Below are 27,866 nucleotides of genomic sequence, written 5' to 3' on the forward strand. Positions count from 1 at the left end.
TTCACTTTAAGGTTGGCTAAATTTATCAGTTACACACACTCACACCGGGTTACTTGAAGAAAGTAATGAATATCTGCTGAATGCACAGAAGTCTTTATCAGGAGGGAGCTGCTGCAGCTTGGGTCAGGAATCTCATTTCTCTGATTTCTAAATACAGAAAAAGGAAGATAATGTAGGAGGTATTGGAGCAGCTGAGTTATTTGTGGTCTTGTTTCAGGTCTGTGGCTATTGCAATTGTTCTGCCATTTTGTAATGAAGAAATAATATCTCCCAATTGTGCTGAAAGACCTGGGCTCTTAGAGCTGATTGTATTTGGTCTGACTCCTGTGAGACACAAAAACGACTTGCAAAATGCACTGGTTTTGAGTGTGTGACCATTCCTGGCCTTTCTTTATGAGGACACTCCAGTGAAAGAGTGGGAGGAATGCAGCTGTGGCTGTCTGGGCAGTGACTTTTGTGACACCACACCTGCACAGGAAGGGTCCCTCTCTGCAGCCTCCTACTCACCTGGCCTTCCATGTCACGGCTTTTGGCTCTCAGCTTGTTCACCTGCCCCTCAGCAATGTCAGCTCGTTCCTTTGCCTCCTCCAGCTCGTGCTGGGCCTTGCGGCATCGCGAGAGATTGATGTTTGCCTGCTCCTCCTGGAAGTCAGACACATTGTGTCAGCATTGGCACAAATGGCACTGCCACCACTGACACCTGTGGCCATGCCACAGTGATCACAGAATCACAGAATCACCAGGTTGGAAGAGACCTCCAGGATCATCGAGTCCAACCCAGTCGTGACACCTCAGCTAAACCACAGCACCCAGTGCCACATCCTCTGCTTTAAACACACCCAGGGGTGGTGACTCCACCTCCTCCCTGGGCAGACCATTCCAGTATTTAATCATTCTTTCAGTACTACTTCCTAATATCCAGCCTATATTTCCCTTGATGCAGCCTGAGACTGACGCAGCCTGAGACAGTGATATTACCTGTGCTGGCCCCACAGGTACAGCCCTGCATTGCCAGTGTTCTGTGTGTTAATGTCTAATACCATCCACAGCACGACCACCTGGGGGGCAGAACAATTCCCCACTCAGTTCCAGGTGGGAAAATTGGCTTGTGTGGCTCCAAAAGTGCTCCAGTTCTGGGATAACCACAGCTATGCCCGCTCTGCTGTGAGCCATAGTAAAGAATATTCAAAGGGAGTGGCCTTAGCTGCCCTGTCGAGCTCAGTGTTCAATTATTTTAATGATCTAGGGAGCCCACCTTTCAAAAATCTCCACCCAGGCCCCCCTGAAAAGAGTCCTCCACTCACAGCCTCCTCAGCCTGTTTCTTGTACGCTTTCACTTTTAACTGCAGCTTGTCCACCAGGTCCTGGAGCCGAAGAATATTTTTCTTATCTTCTTCAGACTGTAGGAAGTGAAAATCGAGTCAGCCTTGGCAGATGAACCGAGGTGATCCGTGTAGGAGGGCAGAGGGTTTGCAGTACCTGGTAAGTGAGCTCCTTCAGCCTCCGTTCGTACTTGCGAGCTCCCTTCAGGGATTCGATTCCTCGTTTCTGCTCAGAGTGGAGCTCATTTTCTAGCTCATTAATCTGAAATCACACGGAATCACAGCAAAGATGGCAAGAATGGCTGCTGGTCCTGCTGCAGGACTTAGGCTGCAGAGAACGTGGCAGAGCAGGGCAGCGTCCTACAGCTGCTTCTTGGGTCTAGATTAGCTAAAATATGCTCACCATGTTATGATGGTGATGACATAGTGTGTGAATCCATAGCTGTTTATAAAAGGAACTTAGCTGTACATACCTAGAGCATTAGTTGTCAAAATTAGGCTTAAATCTGTCAGAGAAGAGGAAACTGAAACAGGGAAGGGAGGATATGAATGTTCACCTGGTGAATGGGAAAAATCTGTTTCATTTTTTATCTTTCATCTGTTATCTTTGGGAGTGGCACTGGCAAATACTGTTTAAGGACAGCATGGAAACCTGGCTGCTGTTTATTCCCTTTCCACTTGTCCAGCTTTCACAGGCATTGAATTAGAGATGTAAGGTGGCATATCTGTGCCTGTGCCCCTCTGTAAACCTGCTGATTTCTACTCACTTTTTGAACCTTTTACCAGCTGCCTCTACAGCCTTCCATGGCAGCAGGTTTCCAGAATTTCACTGCCTACTCTGTAAAGTATTTATTTTTATTTATTTTAAAGGTGGAGATGGGCTGGTCTCTCCAAATGGGAGAAGCCTAGTCTTGTTTGTCAGTAAAGCTTTATCTTGCAGATCCTTCTTTGAGTTGCAGAGACCAGAACTGCATGTGGTATATTTAATATAGTGGCAAGAATGTGTTGCCATACAGCTCTGTCTTGGTCTCAGTGCCCCTCTTAATGAAGCTCAAATTTTTTTTCTGTTTTAGGTTTTTGCTTCTATTGCATATTCAACAGCTTCTGAAGTCTGTTCATTACCAGTTCCAATTTCATCCCCAAGTAAATACAACATAAATTATTTTTCCCTAGACAAAATGACCATCTATGTCTTCTTGCCGTCCATTTGCCCCCATTTTTGCCCAGTCAGTTTTTTTGAGGTCACTCTCAAGGTCATCACCCACAGTGCAATGTTTGGCTACTCAGCACAGCTCTCATCAGACCTGCTGGGAATTCCTGGGGCTTTCCCTGTGTTCACCCTCCCAAGAGGTTCCAGCGACCAAGGGCCCAGTCAGAAACTTCACCCCAGTCTACCCAAATCTTCACCATACCCTGGCCTCCAGCTTCTGGAGTTGTTTCTTCCCTCCCTTCAGTGCCAGCTGCTCAGCCTCTTCCAGACGAAGCTGCAGGTCCTTTACTGTCTGTTCCAGGTTCTTCTTCATCCTCTCCAGGTGGGCACTGGTGTCCTGCTCCTTCTTCAGCTCCTCTGCCATCATGGCTGCCTGGTTGTGGTGCACAGTTATGTTACAAATATCCCCATGCCAGCAGTTCTGGGGCCTGGGAGCAATGCCCAGCTTCACCCTGGGGAGTGACCGTGCACATTCTCAGTGCCCATGGCCATGCTAAGGCTCTGTCATATAAACAGCCTCACTGTGTCTCAAAGTCTGGATTTCTAACACTGCCTCATCTCTCATCTCAAGAGAACAGACAGGATTGATATAAAGAAAAATAAAAATCAATGCAAATGGCTCGGTACCAAAGTTCTGATTTTTAAGTCAGTCAAAATTGAACTATCTTGAAGTATTACCAGCTAGCACTCCGCATCCTGGGCTTCCTCATGACTGAGTATCTGGCTATTTGATGCTGAAATTTTCCAAAGAGTCAGATTTCTAAGCAGTTTTTTCCAGTGAGATGACCCTGAGTACCTCAAACTGCACTGAAAAGCTTATACCTGGTGAGATCCTCAGGAGCTGGGACAGATAGCTGTCACCAGTGTGGCAGAGTAGAGAGGTCAGGGATCCTGCAGCCCTGTAGCTGGTGGGCAGGGAGGACCAAACACTGCTGCATCAGGACTTGATGCAATAGTGTCACCATTTTCTGTTTAATTTTCCTATACCTTTCCTAGATTGTCCTGGGTATTGTTACTTCCAATAATGTGGAATCTGAAGTCTCATTTAAATGAAATGTTTATATTCTCTTTTTCCTTCTTGCATGTCTAGCATTTGTATAGAATTGTGCATGATTTTAGTCCTAATTTCTGCTTTTCTGTGCTGTGTCTAGACAGGCCTTTGTTTCAAACTACTCATTTTCTGTTACAATTTTGCCACCGTCTGTTCTATCCTGCCTATTACATTTCCTCTGGAAGCAAAAGTGAATGGGTATGGAAAGTGGGGAGAGAGAATACCTGTTCAATATACAGAGCTATCAGGACATGAGGACCCTTTCTGAAGGGGTCTTCTGTGAAAAGTTGTAAGGCAATGGCTGCATGAGACCCATGTCAGAGGGACTGTGTGTCACAGATATTTTCTGAAGAACTGGTTCTCCTCCATCTGATGCCTTTCTAAAGTGTAAAAGTGGTAGTACAAAACGGGAGGGAGGCGAGCAAGAAGACTTACATCTGTGATTGCTTTCTTTGCTTTCTCCTCTGCATTTCTGGCCTCCTGAATGCTGTCCTCAACTTCTGTCTGTAAATGAGTTATGTCCACTTCCAGCCTCTTCTTGGTGTTGAGGAGGCTTGTGTTCTGTCGGGGCAGCCAGCAGACATGTCATTCCCACCCCGTTTCTGCCACTCCCACAGACCTGTAGTAATCTCCTGTGCCAGGAGATGCCAAATACCTGTGAGTGGAGCAGCTGCACTCTCTCACTGGCATCTGTCAGCTCCTGCTCAGAAACCCTGCGGGCTCGCTCGGTCTGCTCCATGGCAGCCCTCATCTCCTCCATTTCTGTTGTCATCAGGCTGTTCCTACGCTCCACTATAGCCAGCTGCTCCTTCAGGTCATCATTTTCTCTCATGGCATCGTCTAAATGGAGCTGGGAATCCTTGAAAGGATGAAAGCAGCTTTGGTGAGACCCAGAAGCCAGCAGAGGGAATGGCAAAGGCCCATGGGACAGTAGTCTTGTGGTGCCTACCTTGAGCTGCCCTTGCACAGCTTTGAGGTGCTTCTGTGTCTCTGCTACCTGGCAGTTGGCATGGCTCAGCTGTATTTCCATGTCGTTCAGGTCTCCTTCCATCTTCTTCTTCAGCCTCAAAGCATCGTTTCTGCTTCTGACCTCGGCATCCAGCATGGTTTGCATGGACTCTAACACCCTCTGGTGATTCCTCTTCAGCTGCTGAATTTCCTCATCTTTCTCTGCAGTCCTTCTGTCGACATCTGACTTCACCTGGTTCAGCTCCAGCTGAACACGTAAGATTTTCCCCTCTTCGTGCTCTAAAGAGCCCTGTCAGGGTTGGAATATTATGATTTGTCTCTGTAGTGTCCACTGCTGGGAAATGCCCATGCAGAAATGCGACCCTTTGCAGCTGGGAGGGCAGGTGTTGCCTTATCTTTAGAGAAGACCAAGCACTGAAAAAGCTGACTGCTATTCTGTACTCACTGTACCCCAGCTGGATATTAAATGCAAATTTAAAAATAATATTCCTTAGGAAAATGCCTCAGATGCCACAAGGTCTGGGCACTGAAGGGTGTGGTGACACTAGAGAGACAACAGATCATGTGGAAATATAAATTAGGACAGCCAAGCCTCCTGCTCAGAAGCGGCTTGCCTTCTCTTGCATCTCTATGCTGATTTCTGCTTTGTCCCACCCCAGTGACTGGGTGGGCAGGTTGCCCTTTCACACGACCTTTCCCTCTGGTACTCATTTTGTTCCCTCTGGTGTCATCCAGCTTCAGTTGCAGTAGCAGTGAAAAGCCTAAAGCTGGGTCTTTACACCCAGTGGACAGAAATAAGCACATGCAGAGCAGAAATCAGTTCATCCCTTTTAAGAATGTATTTTTCAGAGATCCCTGATTCTCCTTTAGGATTCTAGAATGAGCCTATGGTGACTAATTCAGGATTAGACTGATGACATTTAGATGCATAAATTAGAGTATATGGATTGTGTGACCACAATAACCCTTGCTCCTATTCCCACCCATTTAGTGAGATCTAGAGATGTGCCAGTTGTTTTTACTTCTTTTTCTACCTAAGAGGAATTAAAGAGAAAATAAAGTAAGGCTCTTCTTGGTGGTAGACGACAAAAAGACAAAAGGTCTGTCAAAAGTCTTATACAAGGGAAATCCTGACTGCATATAGGGATAAAAATGTTTTACCCTGAGAATGATGCTGCACTGGAAAAGGTTGTCCAGCAATACTCTGCAATCTCCACACTTGAAAATTATAAAAAAAACAATTAAACAAGGCTTTGAGCAACTTAATGTAAATTCAAAATTGGCCCTTCTTTGACCAGGAAGTTGACTAAAGAGTTCTAGGGATCCTGTACAGGCTGAGTTAATTCTGTGTTTCTGTGTTTGAGGTATCTCTAGGTATATCATGGGTAGCTCATGAAGCACTCACAAAGATATTTTGTGGAGAATCAGATGTGCTTATACAGAAGTAATAAATCTTTTGCAAGAGGCAGTCAGGGAAGATACAGAACAGAAGGCAGAACCTAGAAAAGAGGGAGCTGAAGGAGCTACAATCTGGCATGGAAAAAAAATAAGATTTAAAGTAATGGAGAGCTCAGGGGTAGCCAAAGAGAGTAAAAAAGATGGAAATCATGGAATTGTGAGACCCAGTATGCAGCCTGTGCCAGCAGTGCATGACAGTGTACCAGTGTAGTCTGAGATTTAGCAGATCCCCAGCAATCTCTTCATGTTCATCAGAGCCGGTGTCCTGTGAACTGGCTCCTCTTTGTACATGTTACTGACTCCTGTTCATTCAGAGTGGTGGAACTGAAGAAATATTGCCTCAGTTCTCTTCAGCATTCAGCTTGCTTTGAGCAGGAGGCGACATTGAGAAAACTTTTAAGAATGGATTTGACCTTCTCTGGAAACATGCTTTCTTAATTTGACTAGAAAACAGAACTGTCAGAGTTTTGAAATGCTAGTGACTTTTCTTCAGCCTTCCATGGGAAAAAACTCAAACAGATGGTGTAAAATGAGCTCAATTTTAGACTGGGACCGAGGGGGTTTTGTGCATGATAGCACAGCAAGGAATGCCACATTGGTATGGCAGGGGAGCAGTCCCTGTGCTTTTTGGTCTGCCTGTGCTGTCTTACTGCACTTTTGGGACAGTTTCAGCAGAAGCAAGAATATAAGACAAATACCCAAATTTTCCATTCTGGATTTCTCTAAAAGCAAGCCCCTGACTGAGGACACTTGCCTCTGCTTCTTCTAGTGCTGCTTGTAGGTCACACTTTTCTTGCTCAATTTGCTTCTTTGCTTTCTCCAGCCCATGATTTGCTTTTCCAGACTCAGCAATCTGTTCAGTCAGATCAGAAATTTCCTCTGCAACCAGAAAACACATACTCAGCTCCTCTCAGACAGTGTGATCAGTGGCACCTGCACTCTTTAGCAATGGGAGTGACAAAAGAGACTCTGGTGTAATGGGATGTATCAGTGAGAAAAAAATAATATATCTTATCTTGTGTGCAATCTTTATTTTTGCACATCCCAAGTGCAATGTGCAATTTGAAAATGAGAGGGACCAACTGGAGTGAGCTCAGGAAATAATGTCACCTTCCTCTGGGTAGTGAAATTACATCTCCAGAGGCAGTCATGTTTGATTGTTGTCTTTATGCTTAGATAATCCCTAGTGATCACTCAGTTCACAAAAAGGGTCTGAGTTGTATTTCCTTTCTATAATTAGTCTGCTTATTAAATGCCAATCTATTGTGCCACAGCTGCACGATCCTCCAATAATCAGGAGACAGGCAACAGCCCTCCAGATTTTTTTCTATTGGCAGTTACTGAAGCAATCTGAAAAAAACCCTGAGTATCATCATAATTTGTCTATTCAGTTAACTTGGTCCTTTTCCATGCATAGGGGGGATGAAGATGGTGTGAAGAAGGGGGAGCACCCTGAGGAAGCAGGATGCTGTAGGCATTCAAGTGTGTGCTTGATTATAAAGGTGACATTATAATCATCTGAACAAGGAAAGAAAGTCATCACCTTTGTGGGAAAATCATAAAGAACAAAACCCTGGGAAGAGGCAGAGGTCTAGTAGTCCAGAAATGTGGAATCATCTGAGAGCTCATGGTGAATCTAAGCTGACAGACACGTGGACTCACGCTGGAGGTTCTTGTTCTCCCGTCTGACAGTCTCAGCCTGGTCCAGCATTTCCTCATAGGCGTTCTTCATCCGGAAGATCTCGGTGCTGAGAGAGCGAGACTCCTTCTGGGCAGCCTCCAGCTCAGTCTGGCTCTCCTGGTACTTCTGCTTCCATTCTGCCAGGATCTGGAGTGACAGGAGAAGAATGACCCACTCTGAACCACTCCATCTCTGCACATTTATGTGACAGGAACCCATGAGGCCTGGCCTATATTAACAGTCTTTGGACTGTTCTCTGCCTGTGATGATCAGCTCTCTGTGATACATACTCTGCTTGTTTTGGTGGGGTCTACTTAAATTTGCCTCTTCAACCAACACTAGTACATGCCCCAAGCTGTCAGGAGGGAGTCTAGTTTGACACCAGCCTGAACACAATGGTCTGAATAAGGATGTGTAAGTCTTGATAGTGTTGCAGGAGCCAGTGGTCCTGGACTAAGCCCATCAAGAAAGGTCATTCTCTACCAATTCTCTCCTCAGTTTGATACCATGGACCTGTAAGATCCTTTCTTAGCACAGTCTTTTCACTCACACAAGGGTAGGCCAAGACACAGGGCTGTGCAGCATCACTTGGTTCAACAGTGCAGATTCTTTTAAATGTTAGTAAGGGTAAATAAGAGCAGTGAAGGCTGGAACTTTATATGAGTCTGAGGCTCTGCCTAACCCCAAGTTTAGGCTGGCAGACTAGCACCAGGGCTTCCTAGCTTGCATGTGAGTACTCTATCTGACCAGTCTCCCTTGTGAAGACTTCATGCTTTCATGCTTTTTAAAATTGTCAGAAGGCTGCTTCATTATTTGCTGTGGTCACCTGGGGTTACTTACACAGTGACTTTACCATATGTCCCACTATGGGATCCTTACCATAACTTTGCTTTGGGTAAAATGCAATTTATTTTACTGTGAGTGCAGAACTTTGATAATTTCAGAATTTTTCTTGTCCTGTCAAATATATAATGATGTTTAGGTCCAGCATGGTCTTTTGAACAAACCTTGTCAAAATTCCTCTGCTTTTTATCAAATGCTGCACAGACTGCATGTGACCTCTCCATGTCAACCATGAGGTCATCCACTTCCCCCTGCAGCTTCTGCTTTGTCTTCTCCAGTGAAGCACACTTTGCATTGACAGCCTCAATCTGCTCCTCTGATTCCTGCAGGCGCTGGGCCAGCTTCTTCCTGCAGGATGGGACATGCAGCACTGAGAAAAAGAAAATTCTGGCCTTCTCAGAAAATGGACATGAAAGGAGTTTGGAATGGGGAAGATGGGCAGAAGGAGAAATACATAATGCTTTGGTGCCAGGAGCCTGGGGTGGCACAGCACTCTGAAGTGGTGCATAGACTGGGAGTATATGCACCCAAGTATGAACTGTAGCAATCTGGAGAGGGACCAAAAATATGCTCTCAATACTGACAGTGTAAACAACGTGCTCTTTCAACCACAATGATTAACTCAATGCACTGGAATTCTCCTTTATGTAGACACCCCTAAGCCTCCACCCTAACTTTGAAATATCAACTCACAGAAATCACAGACTTCATAGAAATCACAGAATCACTAGGTTGGAAGAGACCCTCAAGATCATCGAGTACAGCCCAGCCCTGACACTTCAACTAAACCACGGCACCCAGTGCCACATCCAGTCTTTTTTAAACTCGCCCACTCCCCTTTTCACTTCCAATACATTAAAAAGCACACTGCTCTGCATGCTACCACTACAAACACATTATGGTTTCCTTCAGTTCTTCACTCATTATGCTTAAACATCCTTCTACTTGCTCCAAGCCATCCCTCCACATACTTGGCCTCCTCGAGCTCCTCAGTGCGCTGAATCGCGTCCGTCTCATATTTGGTTCTCCACTGGGCCACTTCACTGTTGGCCTTGGACAGGGCTCGCTGCAGCTCCCCCTTGGCCTCCTGCTCCTCCTCATATTGTTCCCGGAGCAAGTCACAGTCGTGGCGAGCAGACTGCAGGGCATGGGCCAGGGCATTCTTGGCCTTGGGAATTAAAATTAAACAAGTTGTCAGAACATGAGTAATTTGTGACTGGATGTTTTCCCTGTGGCCTGATAAAATATTCATCTCTCTCAACTGCATGTGCTGCAGTTGTTAGAGAAACGGAAGGAGCAAATGAATGGCATTAGGGATTCTGTGTTTCAGGCTTGATGTTATTAAACAGGATCAGGTGCTTGTCTGTTTGTCTGGGATAACACCTCCCAGACACATCTGCACCAGGTGTTTCAGGCAGAGGCAAAATAAATCCACCAACAAAGTGCAAGCACTCCTGCCCTATTTCCTTTCTTTGGCTGCTGCTGTTTGCTTTGCCTATGGGCACAGAGCTGCTTTTCTTCACTTCTCTCATGTTTTTGATCTTCAGAATGCATGATGAAAAGGGCTTAAACAGTCTTGCTTATTTAATTTTTAACGTCTCCTCTCTGTGTTGTATTCCAAGCCAAAGTGCAAAATTTTCACTATTCTGATGTCTCTTCTCTGAGGAGAAATCTCATTTATTTGTTTGGTGCATTGATTTATTTTAAAACTTATTGTTCCAAATGAAAGCAAGTCACCTTATTTTCTTCCTCTAGCTGTCTCTTCAGCTCTTCAGTCTGCTGAGTGAAAGTATGTTTGCCTCGAGTTAACTGAGAAATCAAGGACTCCTTCTCCTCCAGTTGCCGAGTAAGTTCACCTAATGAGAAAAAGTTGATTTTTTGAGAAAGAGATACGAGACATAAAACAAATGAATGTGAGCAGCTGGCCATGTAGAAAGTGGTGACAAGATATAAAGTGGTAAATTGAAGGGAGAGTAGTAATTGCATTCCCAATAGGAAAAGCTGTTAAAGAGAAATGCTGTGCTGGCATCAAAGAAAAGAAGATTAACTGACCACCAACTGATACGTTCATTTTGACTGACAGCACTCCTTCTGGTTTGGTTTTGCATTTCCTTGGGTAACTTTCTATGACTGCCACCAGGAGGAGATTCTACATTCTGAGTTTTGTTCAGATCACCAAGTGATGAATATGTTATAAAACACATGGGTTTTCATGGAGCATATTTAAGTACTTGACACTGGAGATTACATTTCATCAAGGCACATACCATTCTCAGTCTGCAGGCGTGTTTTCTGTGTGTTCAGATCATTAATTAGCCGCACATGTTCATCATCTTTGGCTCTGACTTCACTGAACTGGTCTTCAAGAGCTCGGCACATTTTTTCTAGATTGCTCTGCAAAGAGACAGAACAAAACCCTCAGTTCATCCAGCTGTTCAGAAGGACAATGCTAACAACAAGAAATATTTCTTCCCGTGCAACAACCTTGGCTTTGGAGACAGACTCTACATTGCTGGCCAAGTCATCAATCTCCATCTTCAGCTCGCTCTTCTCCTTCTCCAGCTTCTGCTTCACGCGTTGCAGGTTGTCGATCTGCTCCCCCAGCTCAGCTGTGCTGTCCGCGTGCTTCTTGCGCAGGGCGGCAGCCGTGGCTTCGTGCTGCAGCGTGGCCTCTTCCAGGTCCCGCCGCATCTTCTGGAATTCTGCCTCACGCTTCTTGTTCATCTCAACCTGAGCTGCTGTGGCCCCTCCTGCCTCTTCCAGGCGCTCGCTGATCTCCTCCAGCTCCCTGGACAGGTCGACTCTCTGCTTTTCAGACTTGGCACGGATGGCACGTTCGGCCTCAATTTCTTCCTCCAGTTCCTCTATCCGAGCCTATAAAAGTTAATTGGTTAAAAAAGGAATGGATAGATTTAAAATTAACACTAAGGAATAAAGAGCAAACATTCACATCCATTAATAGAAGCATAGAAAGAGAAGCACCACTAGAAATTTCACTGTATTGCATCCTAGGACAGGTAATACTCAGTTTTGGAACAATAGTGAATGTAAAATCTTCTCAGAATGGATTTTAAAAAATATTTATTATTATTTATTAAATCTCTTATTTACTAAATTTATTATGATTTATCAATTAAATTTTATTATTTATTAAATTTTATAAAAATGTTATTTAAATTAAGTTAAAATTTTATTACATTTGTTATTTAAATGTGATAACATTTTAATTAAAATATTATTATATTTCTATAAGAAATAGAGGGATGTCACTGGAAAATGTAAAACAATGTGAATTTCTTAGAAATTTCCTAGAAGCCAGACCAAAACAAAGCAGTGTCCTTTTTGCATCAGCCAACAGGATTGGAAAGAACTTCAAGATGAACAATCTGTGGGATAATAGCAATGAAGAGAGCTGTCTTCCTGGTTTTGCATTTAGAAGGTGATCTTTGTCCTGATCATGACATATTAAGTCACATTCTATTGTTTTTTTAGTAAAGTGATTCTCAGTGGCTGCACATCTGTGGCGTTTTCAAAGCCTGCCACGATGTTCACATAAGAAATTTCCTACATAGTCATGTAGGATTAGAGGCCAGAGTTTCTGTAAAAGTGCCCTGAGATGGGAACAGCACCCAGAGTCCCATATTAATGATTTTATTCACGTGAGGGAGAATATTTTTGTGGAATGGTCTAAGAATAAATACCTATTAATTCTAAGAAATTTGTGCTTGCCATTAAAATTATTAATGACTCATAGACTTTACCTGAATCTCCTTGATTTTCTTTTGCAGCTGAGAACTTTGAGCCTGCTCATCTTCAATTTTAGTTTGCAACTGGCTAATTTCAAAATCCTTTCTGTTAAAGAACAAGAGGGCAAATTCAATATGATTAAGATAAAACATGAATTTCAGAATTCAGAGCATAAGAAGTCAGTGTAGTACTTTTTTAGCCTTTCATCCATTTGTTGCTTATCATTTTCCAGATCCATAATGGAATCCTGAGACATTTTCAGATCGCCCTCCAGTTTTCTTTTTGCTCTCTCAAGGTCCATTCGCAGCTTCTTCTCTTGTTCTAGAGATCCTTCAAGCTAAAGCACATAAAACATACTTTGAAATACATAAATTTTAAACTTTGAAAGTAACTATTCTTGATTTAAAAATCTAACTGAGTTGGAAATTGATGAATAGAGAAAATAATCAGGGAATCTCCATGAGTACTGCACTCTCACTTTGAGACCAGAACTGCATGGTGATTTAGTTTCAGGCATTGAGCTGCCCACAGCTTGGCTCTGCACAGTTGAAATACCAGTTTTTGAAAAAACAGAAATTAAATTTTTCCAGTAGCTGCAGTTCCTAGCATATAGACTGCTAAATATACACAAATTCTCAGTATTTATAACTTCCTGGAGTATATACATACACAAATAACTCTGCAGCAACCTTCAAACAGACGCAGGTCTCTTGCTTCAGATAATGGGTTAAATCAGATCACAAAAGTCCACAGTGCTGAAATACCTCAAGATGAACATGAAAGATGTGCTGGATTCCACAATTTCCTGTCAATTAGCAGCAGGTTATTGACTGAAATTATTGGAGCTGACTTGTCTGCTGTAGGTGTTGCTTATACTCCAAACTACAGATTTCTAGTCTACTGTAATCTGTCACAGGGAATATATTATACACAACCCAAAACCTTCTACTTACGTCATCCACTTGTTGCTCCAGTTTGGTCTTGGCTTTGGTGAGGGTGCTGACTTTGTCTTCCTCGACTTGCAAGTCATCCAGCGTCTGCTGGTGGGCTTCCTGGAGGGCCTTTTTCTCCTTGGTGAGTTTAGAAATATTTTCATCCAGAGCTGCCATCTCTTCAGTGAGATTCTTCACCTGTCAGACAGCCAGCATCCATCCCATGAGGGGACGCCTTGAGAAATGGCAGACTGAGAACACAGTGGCTGCATCCTTGCAAAACCTTGCATGGGTGCAGTCAAAATGCTCTCAGCAGAATGTTTATATTGATTGCAATGAGGGCAGCAGCATATATCATGCCTGAGAGTCTCACCTCTCTGGTCCTGCAATGGTAGGAATTCTTGCTTTAGTTGTCTTTGATCCCCACCCCTGTCCTACTAAATTTCATAGTGAAACACGCTAGATCTTGGCTCTGAAATTTTTTCCCACTGGGATTTGCAAAAGCCCTCCAAGTTGCTCTTGCTCAAGGAATGTCTTTCCTGCATATATTTGCTATGAAAACAGCTGTAATTTCCCAGCAAGTCAGGTTCTTAAAAAAAGAGAGGATCAAGTGTTAAGCATTGCCAAAAATATGTTAAGTTTTTCCTAAAAGTGAAACAAACCATAATAACACGACAAAGAACTTTAACAGAAAGGTCAGCTGATTAGGTGAAAATACCTCTCTTCTGTGCATTGGACACATCTCAGTTCTATTCATAGAACTTATAAGTGGCTACATTTTTCCACAGAACTGACAAGTTGTATGGAAGAACTGTCTGGGGAAGAATAATTCCCTGATTTCTCTGTCACCTTATTCTCTGTTGCATGCTTCTCCTTTTCCACTTTGGCCAGAGTCATTTCAAGATCATCAATATCTTTCTTCAGCTCCGAGCACTCATCTTCAAGTTTCCTCTTCTTTGCTGTCAGTTCAGCATTTGTCTCTTCTTCATCCTCCAGTCTTTCATTTAGTTCTTTAATTTTAGCTTCTAGCTGGATTTTACTTTTAATGAGTCCTTCACATCTCTCTTCAGCATCAGCTAGATTTTCACTCTCCTATCAGAACACATTGAAGGCGCATTATATTAATCATAAAAATGACAAAAGACAGTTAATACCCTTGGTGAGTGAAACAATACAGGTTTCTTTGAAACTCAACTGATTTGAAAGCACATGGCAACAAGGGACAAGTCCACTTGCACCACTCTGCTCTTGGCCATGTAGTATTTTATTACCTCTTAGAACCTGACAGGTGCAATTTCAATCTCTGTTCAGCAGTATTCCACAGAGAAAAGGAGTTTCCACATTTTCAGCTCTGCCTCTGACAGAAAAGCACCATTGCCCTGGCTCCATGTTATGTGGAAACAGCCTATATTTCATCCGGAATCAGACACCACTGTGAGGAGCACATTGTATACACTGTGGAGTGTCTGATTCTTCCACTGGTGATAGCATTGGAACTTTCCTGTATCCTTACTGATGTCAGTGTTTGGTGTGTGCTTTACACCTTGCTTAGGACAAGACCAGACACAAAGCAGTGGAGGCATGACTGTTTTAGAGGACAATGGAAAAGAGGAGAAAAAAAGCAGCAGAGTCAGAAGAAGTGGGGTGAATCTGAAAATGGAGGCTACTCACAGACTGAACCTGGAGCTGCAAGTCATTTTTCTCTTGCAACAAGGTCACCATTTTCTCCTCCAGCTCCTTCCGCTTTGCCTCAGACTTTGCAAGCTCCTCCTTGGTTTTCTCAAACTCTTCCTTCATGTTGGCCATTTCCTTCTCAGACTCTGCACTCTTCAGCAAGGGCTTGATCTTGAAGTACAACTTCATCCATGGCCAATGTTTGACATTCATGAATGCACGAATGTTGTACTGGATGATATAAATAGATTCTCTGAAAACACATGAAACCAGTATATGAGGGTGGTGAGACTTGAGCTGGAAACATACTCTGTTTATTTGCCACACAGCATCAGCATTTATCCCAAGAACTTTTGCATGAGACTTTTTTCCCTTATCTCCTTTGCTTTTATTAAAGAGTTATTTCGAGGCTCTAACTGCAGAATGGCTGGTTCAGTAGCTTGAATAATATCTATTGTCTGAAAATATGAGGAAGAAATGCTACCAAACAGACAGACTTCTCTGGCATATTGACTAGGAATCTCTTAGACTTTCCTCAGTCTCAAGGAAAATACAAATACTCAGGTAAACACCAGAAAACTGATATTGTTGAAGTACTGCTTCTAAGACTAAAAATCTGGCAATTACTGTCAATTGTGGAAACAGAGGCTTGATGCTTTCTGGATCACCCAAAATAGCAAGTACCATATTGGAAATATTTAAGACAGAAACTAAAAAGAATAAGGAACTATTTTTATGGAATTGAATGCAAAAGGATATTGTTAATGCCCATAGTTCAAAGGGAAATTCCTTGTAGAGAAATCCAGGAAGAGTTATTGAATTCTTAGAAACTATGCCTGACTCAGGAAACACCTGAGCTAAATATATGCTGCAGAGTATTACAAATAAAAGCAATTGTTTGTCAGAGCGTCCTGTACATTTATGCAAGCCTTGATCCTCCTAAAACTTTCACTTGTCAACAACATTCAACAAAGTTTGCTTGTCTTGTCCATGCTGTCACTCCTGAACCCTAAATTTTGCATGATTCATCCCATCTCAAATGGGATGAATGAAAAGCTAAAGGGGATGTGGAGTAGCTGAAAGTATGGAGTACTTCTCTGTATACAAGCTAGGATTGTTCACCTTAGATGATGGAGCCAGGAAAGGAAGTTAAAGAAAGTTGTGAAACAGCTGCTGCCAGAATTTGTGAGACTGTCAGGAGGAAGCTGATTGTTTGTACCTGCTCTGTTCTCCAATAATTTCTAGGGTTCTTTCCCAAGGACAGCTTTTTGCCTGAGACAACATTGATGGACTTTCAGTCTGACACAGTACAATTGCTGGTATTTTCTTACATTACCTTCTTTCATTCATCTTTTTAAATTCAGTTCTCATGAGGTACCCTCTGCACATAGCTTGTGTACGAGTGATGAGGCTCACGAGCTTCTCATCTCTCATCTCTTCTAGGAGTCCCAGGAGACCTGCCTTGAAGAACACCTAGAACATAAAAAAGGGTCAAACAGCTCAAGGCTTAGGCAGATACATGGCCATTGACAGCTGAGGTGGGGTAGTACAAGGCAGTTTAAGAAAAATGCCTGCAGGGGAAAGTTTTAAGATCTAGAGAAATTTTCTATCAGTATCCAAATCCTCAGTGTTCCTGGGATTCATGACAAGTCACTCTGTGTATGATCTAATCATATTGTTGCTGTGTTATTTGATGTCTGCTCCAGTGTAGTTTATGGAAAACTCAGCTCATCTCTGGAAGTGTCCAAGACCAGGTTGAACAGGGCTTGGAGCAACCTGACATATAGTGGAAGGTGTCCCTGCCCAGGGCAGAGTGGTTGGAATCAGATTATCTTTAAGGTCCTTTCCAACCCAAACCATTCTGTGATTCTGTGACTCTGTCTGTTCAGTAATGCAGGCAATGGGTTTGTGCCCAGTGAGCTCACTGGGTTGTGCTGAACAAAGAACAGTGTCTCACCTAACATTGCTTTGGATATGGAAGACAAACTTTCTGTGCTTAAATCCCCTAAATAGTAGGACTATCCAAACTTATCTGAGCCCGTCTAACCTGCACTGATATAAATATGTTCAACTTGCCATGAGAAAGAAGCAGCAGAAAAATCTAATTGCAGCTATGCTGGGTCATTCAGGCAGTGTGGTGTTCCCAGGGCTGGCAGTGCTGCCCCTCACACAAGGACCACACAAATTGTCTGTACTCCTTGCTGGTGGTGTACTCTGGTTATAATCATCATGAAGTCTGATTTAGTATGCAAGAAATACTTCCAACAACAACAAAAAAATTTGCTTAATTGTACCTACTCTTCCACAAGGACTTTACCTTGGTGTGTCCAAATTTATACTGGTTATGGTCAACATCAATGGAGGAAAGAAGCTTTTCTGAAGCCTTTTTGCTGTCAATGAACTGGCCTTCTGGAATGGCTGAGGCATTAAGGATCTTGTACCTGTGGTGAGGAAAATAGGATCCACTGTATATCATGAAATACAGGAACGCTGAGGCGTCTGAAAGCAGCTGAATATGTCATCTGAAATCTAGACAGTGTTGTCTGGTTGAACAAAACATGATGAAAAGGGGGCACATCTACTCTTTAGAGGAATCTGTTGGTTGTGTAACAACACAGTGTGCTGTTACATCCAGAACTGTGGCACATACTTGAGATTCTCTGCAGGTCCAGGAATTAGGAAGAACATAGAACATGTCAACCTCTTCTCGGCTTGTTTCACTGATCAGAGGAATTCCTCTCAAATTAGAGTAGAAGATTAATTAAAACTACTGACAAAGATCAGCTGTATTCCAAAGGGAATGCAGACCTTGCACAGCTCAGTCTCTACAAGCTGTACCACTGAATGCTTGAGTGGACTGAAAATGACATGGTATCAGTGTGGAAGTGCTAACAGCAGTCTTAGCATTTTCCAGGGTAGCTAAATGATTAAGGTAATCCTGTGTCATGGTACAGGACCATCTAATCCTTCCAAAGGGGTTCCTTCAGATACATCAGCGTAGATGTGTGACTGTACACTGGACCACTTCCTATTCTCAAGTCTACCTTGAAAAAGAATATGAAAATTATGACAGTGATAATAGTGCAGTGAGTTTATTCTCTATTTTTGGCATCGTTTATCATTCCTAAAGCACTTTGTGGTTCTGGACCACAGCCATTATGGATGGATTCCTTCATCTGTCACTTCAGATTAAAATTTGACAATTGAGAGTAGCTAATCCCTTAATGAACATCAGGTTGCAGGACATTTTCAGAGAGATCTTGGGTCCTTTTCACACCAGTGCAGCATGGAAGATGCTACATTTAACTATAACAGCAGACAGTTCTGATTTAGCACTCTATGGCAACCAAGCCCACCTGAACCAGCTTAGTTGGCTCCATTTTAGAGATGAAGTAAACAAGGCACAGGATGCAGGCCAGAGACAAGCACTGTGAGGAGGCTCATGTGGATTGACTTTGTACTCTGGAAGACTTCAAAGAGTAGTCTATAATGGAACCTTACTCATTACACTGCAAGTGTTTTGCATCTCTTTGAATCACCAGGCATTGGCCAAGTTTAGAAATTGTGCTGGTTCTGATGTATTGAGAAATCTCTCGTCTGGTCAGAGAGGAAAATACTGGAGCGACCCCAGAACAGTGTTAATGACTTGGTTCTCTCCAGTGCCTCTAATCTGGTCTGACTGGGAAGGTGTCTCTGGTGTCACCAGACATGTCACCTGAGCTGTGTGCTTACTGAGGCCTTTTCCTAACAGACAGTGAGTAATAACAGAGGACCTACCTTTGCTTAAAATCTGCATAAAGGATTCTGCTTGGAAACCCCTTCCTGCAAATTCGGATGCCTTCCAGAACCCCATTGCACCGCAGCTGATGCATCACCAGGTAATGGTCCATTGCACCTTGAACAAAATACATGCATCATGATTCAGTTTTTGTCCCAAGGAATCTTCATATGTATTAGCATTTTAGAATTGTTCCCTTTTTTTTTTTTTTTTTTTTTTTTTTTAATCAAGCAGCTCTTGAGTAAAGACGCAGGAAGTGCAGACAGAACAGGCCTTCAATTCAAACAAGTTCTGGAGAGTTTCATCGGTGAGTTTACTGAGAATGCAAGGGTTAGCAGTGCTTGTGAAAAGGCATCAGGCCACATTTTTTTAAAAAATGGCAGGATGGTGCTTTAGGAGATGGGTAACTTGTGGACCACATAATGCTCAAATTTTTTCAGTTACAGTAAATACAAAAGAGTTTCCCTTGTTACTGTCTTGCAGGCCAACCCCCAAAGGACTTCATATGCAAAGGGAGCACATGAAGGAAGGTGCGTCCACATTTGGGAAGTTGCTGTGGAACCTTAACAGATTAATTCCTGTCAGTCCCATATCTTCAGAATATAAGGGTGGACTTACCAGGTGTCTTGGTCTCATTAGGGATTAGGCATCGCACAAAGTGAGGATGGGTGCTTCTCAGGTTAGTCATCAGCTTATTCAGGTTTTCCTGTGATGAAATGAAACAAGAGTTTCAGCTTCAAGCTACAAAGCTTTTGCATTCTTATTTAAATTCAGGGAGTTAGAGAATCACAGAATGGTCTGGTTTGGAAAAGGCCTTCAAAGGTCATCAAGCCCAGCATCCCTGTCCCACCTCTACTACCCCAGATTTCTCCAAGCCCCGTCCAACCTGACCTTGGACACTCCCAGGGATGGGGCAGCCACAGCTTCCCTGGGCACCTTGTGCCAGGGCCTCCCCACCCTCAGAGTGAAAAAATATTTTTCTTATATCCAGTTTAAATCTACCCTCTTCCAGTTTAAAATCATTGCCTTTTGTCCTGTCACTACTAGCCTTGGTAAAAAAGCATTTATCTGTCTTTCTGATAAGCCCCTTTTTATATATTGACAGAACAAAGTGTGCCTGGAATCTTCTGAGCAACCCCAACTCTCAGCTGTTTTTATAGGGTAGGTGTTCCAGCCCTCAGACCATTTTGGGGAACCATGGCTCATGTAAAAAGAAATTCACATACCCTGAACACAGCAGACACTGTCTGGAAAGAGCCCCCCTTCTTCTTAGCACCCTTCTTGCCACCACCACCAGCACTATCACCTTGAAAGAAGTAGGTGGGAGGTGAACAGTTAGAATGTGCGGTGCATTTTGTAGGACATGGACCAATAAAATACTGACACGCTGCACCCTGAGAGTGAACTGCTCCTTTAGTGAACTGCTTCTAGGTAATTGTTGATCAGTATGTGGGATATTTGATCTCAAATGCAAGATTTAAGTTGCTGGTATAGAACAGCATGGCCTGACCTAAGTGTCCTAACAGTGTACTCTGTGCTATTGGTCACAAATTGCTTTCACTATTACACAAACCTCCATTTAATTTGTTTCTTAATTATGTAAAAGACCTCAAAATTGTGACTCAGCACTGGGCATCCATTTATCAATACAGAGAATTCTTGTATAGAAAAATCTCCTAATCTAATATTCCAGGTGAAGAATACAGTTCTATTCTGAGTTATGGCAGGAAGCAAATTTTAGTCTTGGGAATACAAGTCCAAGAAGCTCGGTGTCTTTCCATAGTTGCTATATCATGAAGCCAATTAAACTGAGACTTCTAGAGGACTTCTAAATTTATTCTCTGTCTCTCTCTTTCTCCATTGCAACACCAGGACTGCTCAGCTGGATATGAAATCATTCCATGGTCTAGTTTTAGTTCTTTCAGTTCCCCTCATAAAACAAAACTCTGCCTACAAAGACTAAAATGCACATTAATCTGGCCCCTGTCTAGTGGCTGAGTAAGCATGCAGGTAATTCACAGTGCAGTCAGGAAACATACACCTCCCGTCACTTGGGTTTGGACTTGCTGTACTTTACTTCTCTGTAGCACATAAACGTGCTGTTTCCAACAGTTCTGCATGTTGGTGTGTTAGTTTTGACATATCTGGATGCACACAAGAGCAAGGTCACCACAGCGGCTGGTAGCCTTGAGTATACCAGTGAGAGGAGAAGAAGTATGCTTTAGTTGATTTTTGCCTTATTACAGCATATAGCTGAAAAAGCACTTACCTGTTTCTGCACCAGAATAGTTAGAAAAAAGGAAGGACAGCAGCTTCAAGGATGATTTTTGATACAGCCCCACAACAGTTTCATTCAAAGGGTCCTTGTTCTTGTCAAGCCAGCCAGAGATGTTGTAGTCCACTGTGCCAGCATAGTGCACCAGGGAGAAGTGGGCCTCAGCCTTGCCTTTGCCAGGCTTTGGCTTCTGGAAGCTGCTGCACTTGCCCAAGTGCTGGTCATAGAGCTTGTTCTTGAAAGAGGTGTCAGTTGCCTTGGGGAACATGCACTCCTCTTCCAGGATGGAGAAGATGCCCATGGGCTGGGAGAATACATAAAGAAAATAAATGGTGGGGATGGGAGCCATTACTGCTCCTCACTGTTTCCCTCACTGCTTAAAGGCAGTTGTTAAAATCATCAATTTAACATTGTATACGCATTCTCCCTTCCACCCCAGACATGTTGTTCATTTTTTGTGCAGAGAGCCTGTTGCTCCAAAAGCTTTGGTTTTATTAGCGACCTATTTTGATGTGAGAACGTAATTCAACAGTAATGCATCATTTTGTCAAGAATGACTGAACTAAAATAAATGATCATAAAGAAATGTACTGTCCTACAATGAAAAGATTTTTTCCACCTTCTCAATGAGCTCAATGCAGGCAGCCAGGTCCATGCCAAAGTCAATGAACTCCCATTCAATGCCCTCCTTCTTGTACTCCTCTTGCTCCAGCACGAACATGTGGTGGTTGAAGAACTGTTGCAGTTTCTCATTGGTGAAGTTGATGCACAGCTGCTCCAAGCTGTTGAACTGCACAATTACAAATACAGAAAAAAATGCCAATTAGTTTCAAGCAGCCCTCAGTGGAGCAGGCATACCTGCAGTAACTCACATCAAAGATCTCAAAGCCAGCAATGTCCAGGACACCAATGAAATGCTGTCTGGGCTGTTTTGTATCCAGCTGTTGGTTGATGCGAATGACCATCCACAGGAACATCTTCTCATAGACTGACTTTGCCAGTGCACCCACTGAATTGTACACCTGTAAGACCCACAGCCATTACAGTAACAAATGCTGAGTTAGCTTTAAAGTTGAAAGAACACTCTGAAGAAATTGAAAAGCTGATGAGCTGTTTTTGTACCTGTTGGACATTTTGTCCTTTAGTTACATATTCATTCCCAACTTTCACTCTGGGATAGCATAAAGCCTTGAGCAAATCAGCAGAGTTCAGACCCATCAGGTAGCCAGCTTTGTCAGCCACTAGGATCAGAAACAGCAAATGAGTTCAGGAGAGAAAAAGAAAAGTGCCCTGGTTCTCTGGGATGTTTCTGTTACATGGATTCTACTTTTGGCAGCACTTAAATGCATCTATTATCAAGAGAAGCTGCTCTCCAGCCTCATGGAGAATATTCCCCTTGCTCCAAAGGCAATGTCTTTGCTGCAACACAATCCTGTGTCTGTGCCTGAAGGGCTGCAGCAATGCTTAAGTTTTATGTCTTTCTGTTTCCTTGTAGAGCATAAATTAAATCACTGACTTTGTGAAACTTGTAACAATCTTTAATAAAAATTGTTTTCTGGAAAGGAAAATTATTTCCAAGAGTTGGGCACTGTGTGGGGTGGGGTTGCTAGCTCTCTGCTGGTGCAGTTCACAAGCAAACTCTGCAATCAGCCCTACCTTCTGTGCCATCAGGCTCTGCCTGCTCCTCCCGCTGCTTCTGCTTGAATTTCATGTTCCCATAGTGCATGACAGCCCCTGTCAGCTTGTATATCCCCACCTTCTCATCAGGGCTGAAGCCCAGGATGTCCACAGCATTCTGCAGAGGCAAAAGGCAAGTTGGGAAAGCACAAAGGGTGAAGCACCAAGGGGCAGGTGGGGTTCCTGACCCTGCCTGCGCTGTGTCCAACAGCACCCCAGTCCCATGGCACTGGACAGCAGAGCCCAGTGCTGGTCCTGGCTGGCCAGACCCCCCTGGCTGCAGCTGGACTGGCTGCAGGGCTGCTCTGCTCTGCCCTACTCACATCTGTGGCCAGCAGCTCCTCGCTGTCATCAATGCTGGCAACTGTGACTTCTCCTTGGCTCACATAGAGGAAGTCATAGGGGTTGGTGGAGATGAGGAGCAGATCTGCAGGGGTGTGGGTAACCTTTAGTGGTACTGGGGAGGTCACAATGGGAAGAGAAAGCACTCACTGAGCCACTGAGTGCACCGCTGGCACTCACCAATGAGCTCTGGCTTCTTGTTGGACATTATCTGGTAGAAAATGTGATAGCTCCTTTCACTAGACAGCTGAAAAGTGACTCTGGATTTCTCCAGGAGATCTAACCAAAAGAGAGGGGCTGTTAGGGTCCTGATAAATTAGAGGTTGCAAATGCAGAAATTTTGCTTGCTCTAGCTTGCTCCAACTCACAGGTCTCGATATCTGCAGAGGCCAGCTTGCCAGTTGGTCCAAAGTGAATCCTGATGAATTTCCCCTATCAAGCAGTGCAGATCAAAACATTGGTTATGACAATCAATGAATGAGGCTTGCATTAAATGTCTTCCTTCCAACAAATCTGAAATGAACTCACAAAGCGTGAGGAGTTGTCATTCCTCACAGTCTTAGCATTGCCAAAAGCCTCCAGCAGTGGGTTGGCCTGGATGATCTGATCCTCCAGAGTTCCCTAGTCACAGAAGAAAATGCTTCTTTATCACTTTGCTACTTATTAAATAACAAATATTACAAACAATTTTTACACATCCCACGTTACTTAAACCTAAGAATTAACAGACTTCTTAATCACTTATCAGCCAACACTCATGGATATTGCCATTGGTTTCAAAGGGAAGAGTGCTGAAAGACATATCTGTGTTTTGCTTGCTTCTTGTATCTGATATCACATAAATATGGGTGTCACATAAAAAGTCACTGCAGTGGAGTTCAGGGCTTTTGAAACCTGTATGAGAGATGTTTCTACATTGCTGTTCACAGAAGTCTTGACAGCTTAAGAAAATGTGAGAATTCTGGAAATTTTTCTGCAGGTTTCTCAAGCCCATGACAAGTACAGACTTCTGGAGGAAACACCTACCAAGAGAGAATGTAAAATTTTGCAGCTGCAGTCAAACAGCAGCAACCTTTCAGGATGCAGGAACACGGCTCTTGACATGCTTTGAAGACTGGGACATGGACAAAGCCTGACACCCAAATATCAAACTTAGATAAGCACAGAACAGTGACTCTTTGATTTTTTTTTTTTCCCTTGCTGCATTACTGCAAAAGGAATGATCAACATGTGAAGTTTTGATACTGTGTTGTATGTCTCTTGGCAAGTGCAAAAACAGGGAAGGAAAAAGTTTCTGTGACATTATGTCTCTTCTTTTCAATGTGATACAGTCCAGGAAGCAGAGTCACTAGCACAACTCTAGCAAAGTCAACATAATCAGGGCAGGAAAATGTTGTCAGGCATAATTTCCAAGACAGATGGAAAACCAAGAATAAGGGTAAAAAAGAGATAAATCGATTTGTATCAGATGAAAGATGAGAGGCACTGTTTTGGTTACTGCATCTCGGTCCATGCAGTGCTCAGTGCAGCTTTGAACACGCTGCAGGGGAGAGGCACTGCCGTTCCCAGCTCTGTCTGCAGATGGCACAGCAGGTTTAAATTAGTTTTTGTTAGGCCACCCTGAAGAAGGCCCGTTAAAATTAAAGCAACGCAGTAGCATAGGAAGCTCTATAGCTTTTTTCAAAATAAAATTTCTCACATCTATAGAACAATGCCCTCTGACACGTGTCTTTCTGATTTCTAAGTGGGGAAGGGAAGGGAAGGGAAGGGAAGGGAAGGGAAGGGAAGGGAAGGGAAGGGAAGGGAAGGGAAGGGAAGGGAAGGGAAGGGAAGGGAAGGGAAGGGAAGGGAAGGGAAGGGAAGGGAAGGGAAGGGAAGGGAAGGGAAGGGAAGGGAAGGGAAGGGAAGGGAATGTGTGTGTTAGTGCAGCTGACTGCACCAACACCAAGCCCCTTTTGATTGCACAGCTGTAACCAGGGAACTGACACAGGAGCACTGTACATGGATAGCAGTGTGGAAGAACATGACAATTCTTCACACAAGTTCATTCTAGAGTCCTGTCTACAGACTAGGTGATAAAGTGCTGGAAGCCGGAACTGTATTTCAGGGAAATGCTGTTACACACTTCCTGTATCCCCTTATTCCTGTACCATTGCCTGACATCTGATTTCAGCTTGTATCTGCCATTGAATGCTGGGCTACACAGAACCATCACCTGGTTTATTTAATGTTCTTATAAAGAGGGACATACTAGTATCATAGAGATTGGAATGCTAAAAGATAGACTATTCTGTGAATACTCAGAAGAGGGCAGAACAGATTACTGTCAGTTTGAGCCAGGTGATTTTCCTTCTATATCACACTTGGTCTGTACATGTCTCAGCTGTCTTGAAGCTTTTCTGAGAGCAGTCCTGGCATAGTGAGCAGCTGATGAAAGCTGAGCCCAGGAGATTCTAACATGGTGCTGATGGAAAGAGTGCCTGTGATGAACTTGCCTTGGCCACAGCAACCCATCAATCACAGACACCTGCCTCTGAGTGAAAGAATATTCAGCCTTGGAATCTCCTTAAGCTCCACCATGCCCTTGGGTACTCAAATAACATGCTGACACATGTCACACGTTTTCATGAGCATCTCACAGGCTGTGGTGGCACACACTTGTGCCACAAGGGTGTTTGCTGCTTGTTCTGTGCTGGGGAATAAAGCTTGTGCCTTGCAAATGCACCAGTGGGCTCAGATTGCAACAGCTGTGCTGCTCAGCAAAGGGAAATCGAGGCATGCACTTTCTTTTCTGCAATGATCCTTTCTGAGGTTTCTTTCTGACTGTCAGGCAAGTGGTGCCAGCTGTCCCAAATCCAGCCCTTTTCTCATGCTGTCCCTCTGGGCTGTTCTGTTGACCACAGACAGAAAAACCAGCCCGTGGAAACTACTAAAATGATGCTTAACTTCAGCACAGCTGTTCTGGAGCCCAGAGTTCCTGCATGTCTCCTGTCAGCAGGAATGAACCAAGGACCAGGAAAATGGCACCAGTGGGAATTGACTGCTCTCTTTTCATGTGCAGCCACTCAGGTGCTGTGGATCTCAGAGGACACTGATGAATAGGTTCATAGATGGGCAGCCAGCAGAGAGAAAACTGCAGTCTAACATTATCTTCCCCGCCCTGGTAAAGACTCCCCTGTGTAAATGGAGGCTTTTCTACACTGACAAAATGGTTTTATAAGTAAGAGTTCAGCAGATTTGAGGCTGGGCATCAGGAGTAAATGAGCAGAGGTGTGCTTGTGTTGTGCTTCCTGACTGTCTTCTCAGCTGCACAACACTTTCTGCCTTTAGATAGTGCTGAAACCCCAAAATACACATTGGTACTTCCTCCCCAGCAGGCACAGTGTGGGCAAATACTAGAAGGGGGAGCTGATGTCATACCTGCATTTTGCCGGGCTGTGGATCTTTCTTCTTCTCACCAGTGACTGCAATTGTTGCAAAGTACTGGATGACTCTCTTTGTGTTCACAGTCTTCCCTGCACCGGATTCTCCGCTGTTGAAACAAAAATATTAATTATTACAGGAAACAGGAAACATCACCACTTTTCTGTCAGCTTTGTCACTCACACCGAAACATACTCACGTGATAAGGATTGACTGGTTGTGACGATCTGCAAACAAAATCACAGAAAGAGCTGCTCAAATGAGATGTGGAGGGCATCAGCTCCTCAGACCCAACTAAGTGACTTCAAGGGAAAGAACTGTATTGTGTCAGTATTTATCACTTTCTTACAAGATAAATGATGCATTAATACACATTAGCGTGCATCTCAACTTTTTTTTTTTTTTTTGTACAGACAAGGATGAAGTAGCCCAAAATTTAACTTCAAGCAGTGATTCCCACTACTATTTGTTCTCTTTTATGTATAGAGCTTGGTGTAAATACTCTTTAATTATAATCAGATTATTTGCTGTGTTTCTCCTTTATTATTTCTTTAAATTCCTTATAAGGAGAGGGGGCCGAAGCCCAACAGCCAACTACTGCTTTTCCTTCATTACCTGATAGCCCAGAGACCATTACGATTTTCATGGTCTGATCTTGCGTTGTGCTGTGGAACTATGGGACCACCGAGTAGAACCTAAAATTCCTTGACCAGATAGCCAGCCCTACGTATATCAGGGTTTTCCACTCTTGCCAAGTAACTCACCAGTCAGCATGAACTGATAGGCGTTGTCAGAGATGGAGAAGATGTGTGGAGGGGCCTCCTGGCGCTTCTTGCCACGATAGCCAGTCACCACCTCTGGGTTGTACACCGGCAGCCACTTGTAGGGGTTGACAGTGACGCAGAAGAGACCCGAGTAGGTCTGTGAGGAAGGGACACAGCACATTGGCTTCCCCTGAGCCTGGCCCAGCCGCTCCTCAGGCTGCCCAAAGGAAGCTGCTGCTGCTGCCACTTACGTAGATCATCCAGGCTGCGTAACGCTCTTTGAGGTTGTACAGCACAGCGGGTTCGTGCAGGTGGGTCATCATGGCCATGTCCTCGATTTTATCAAATTTGGGAGGGTTCATGGGAAAGACTTCATCGTCCTTTACAGTCACAGTCTGGCAAAAAAACAAAAAAAAAGAAAAAAAGGGAATAACAGGAGAAATCTAAAACAGGGAACTGCCTGAACTGGATGATCACAAAGGAACAACAATGGTATCACTTACTGTGTCATCATATTTTTTAACAGTGACTTTGCCACCTTCTTTGCTCTGGATGGTACCTTTCACATACATTTGCTTGTCATCCACTACAAAACAGGCTGACTTAGCATCAAATGGGCGATTCTGGGCTTCAATTCTCTCCTTCTCTGGCTTCCGTAAATAGGGAGCAGCTTCTCCAAAGATTGCCATCTCTGCATCTGAGCTCATGTCTGCAGGTGCT

The 27,866-nt window shown here is 43.6% G+C and overlaps 1 protein-coding gene across 1 annotated transcript; it reads right to left on the reverse strand.

The window, feature by feature from the left end:
- On the reverse strand, positions 1-27,866 carry LOC136369351 (myosin-13). Its single transcript, XM_066332134.1, has 39 exons — positions 27,650-27,866; positions 27,398-27,541; positions 27,147-27,303; positions 26,582-26,609; positions 26,380-26,491; positions 23,488-23,580; positions 23,328-23,391; positions 23,140-23,238; positions 22,941-23,044; positions 22,597-22,735; positions 22,063-22,181; positions 21,813-21,962; positions 21,560-21,730; positions 20,935-21,244; positions 19,892-19,971; positions 19,284-19,371; positions 18,665-18,782; positions 17,205-17,328; positions 16,224-16,360; positions 14,885-15,140; positions 14,063-14,305; positions 13,235-13,411; positions 12,473-12,618; positions 12,296-12,386; positions 11,019-11,408; positions 10,802-10,928; positions 10,272-10,390; positions 9,506-9,702; positions 8,699-8,882; positions 7,673-7,838; positions 6,765-6,889; positions 4,533-4,841; positions 4,239-4,442; positions 4,019-4,144; positions 2,735-2,905; positions 1,480-1,584; positions 1,305-1,400; positions 508-642; positions 1-147 (listed from the first exon to the last, which is right to left on the reverse strand). The coding sequence occupies exons 1-39, from the start codon at positions 27,851-27,853 to the stop codon at positions 133-135; spliced, it is 5,823 nt and encodes a 1,940-aa protein (XP_066188231.1). The 5' UTR covers positions 27,854-27,866; the 3' UTR covers positions 1-132.

Source organism: Sylvia atricapilla, chromosome 18, assembly GCF_009819655.1.
Source record: "Sylvia atricapilla isolate bSylAtr1 chromosome 18, bSylAtr1.pri, whole genome shotgun sequence".
Lineage (NCBI taxonomy): Eukaryota > Metazoa > Chordata > Aves > Passeriformes > Sylviidae > Sylvia > Sylvia atricapilla.

Coding starts and splice junctions, on each gene's coding strand:
- LOC136369351 (XM_066332134.1), bottom strand. CDS start 27,853: ATGAGCTCAGATGCAGAGATGGCAATCTTTGGAGAAGCTGCTCCCTAT. Junction 16,361..17,204: donor ATAAATTTGGACACACCAAG/GTAAAGTCCTTG, acceptor TTTATGTTCTAG/GTGTTCTTCAAGGCAGGTCT. Junction 12,387..12,472: donor ATGGATGAAAGGCTAAAAAA/GTACTACACTGA, acceptor GTTCTTTAACAG/AAAGGATTTTGAAATTAGCC.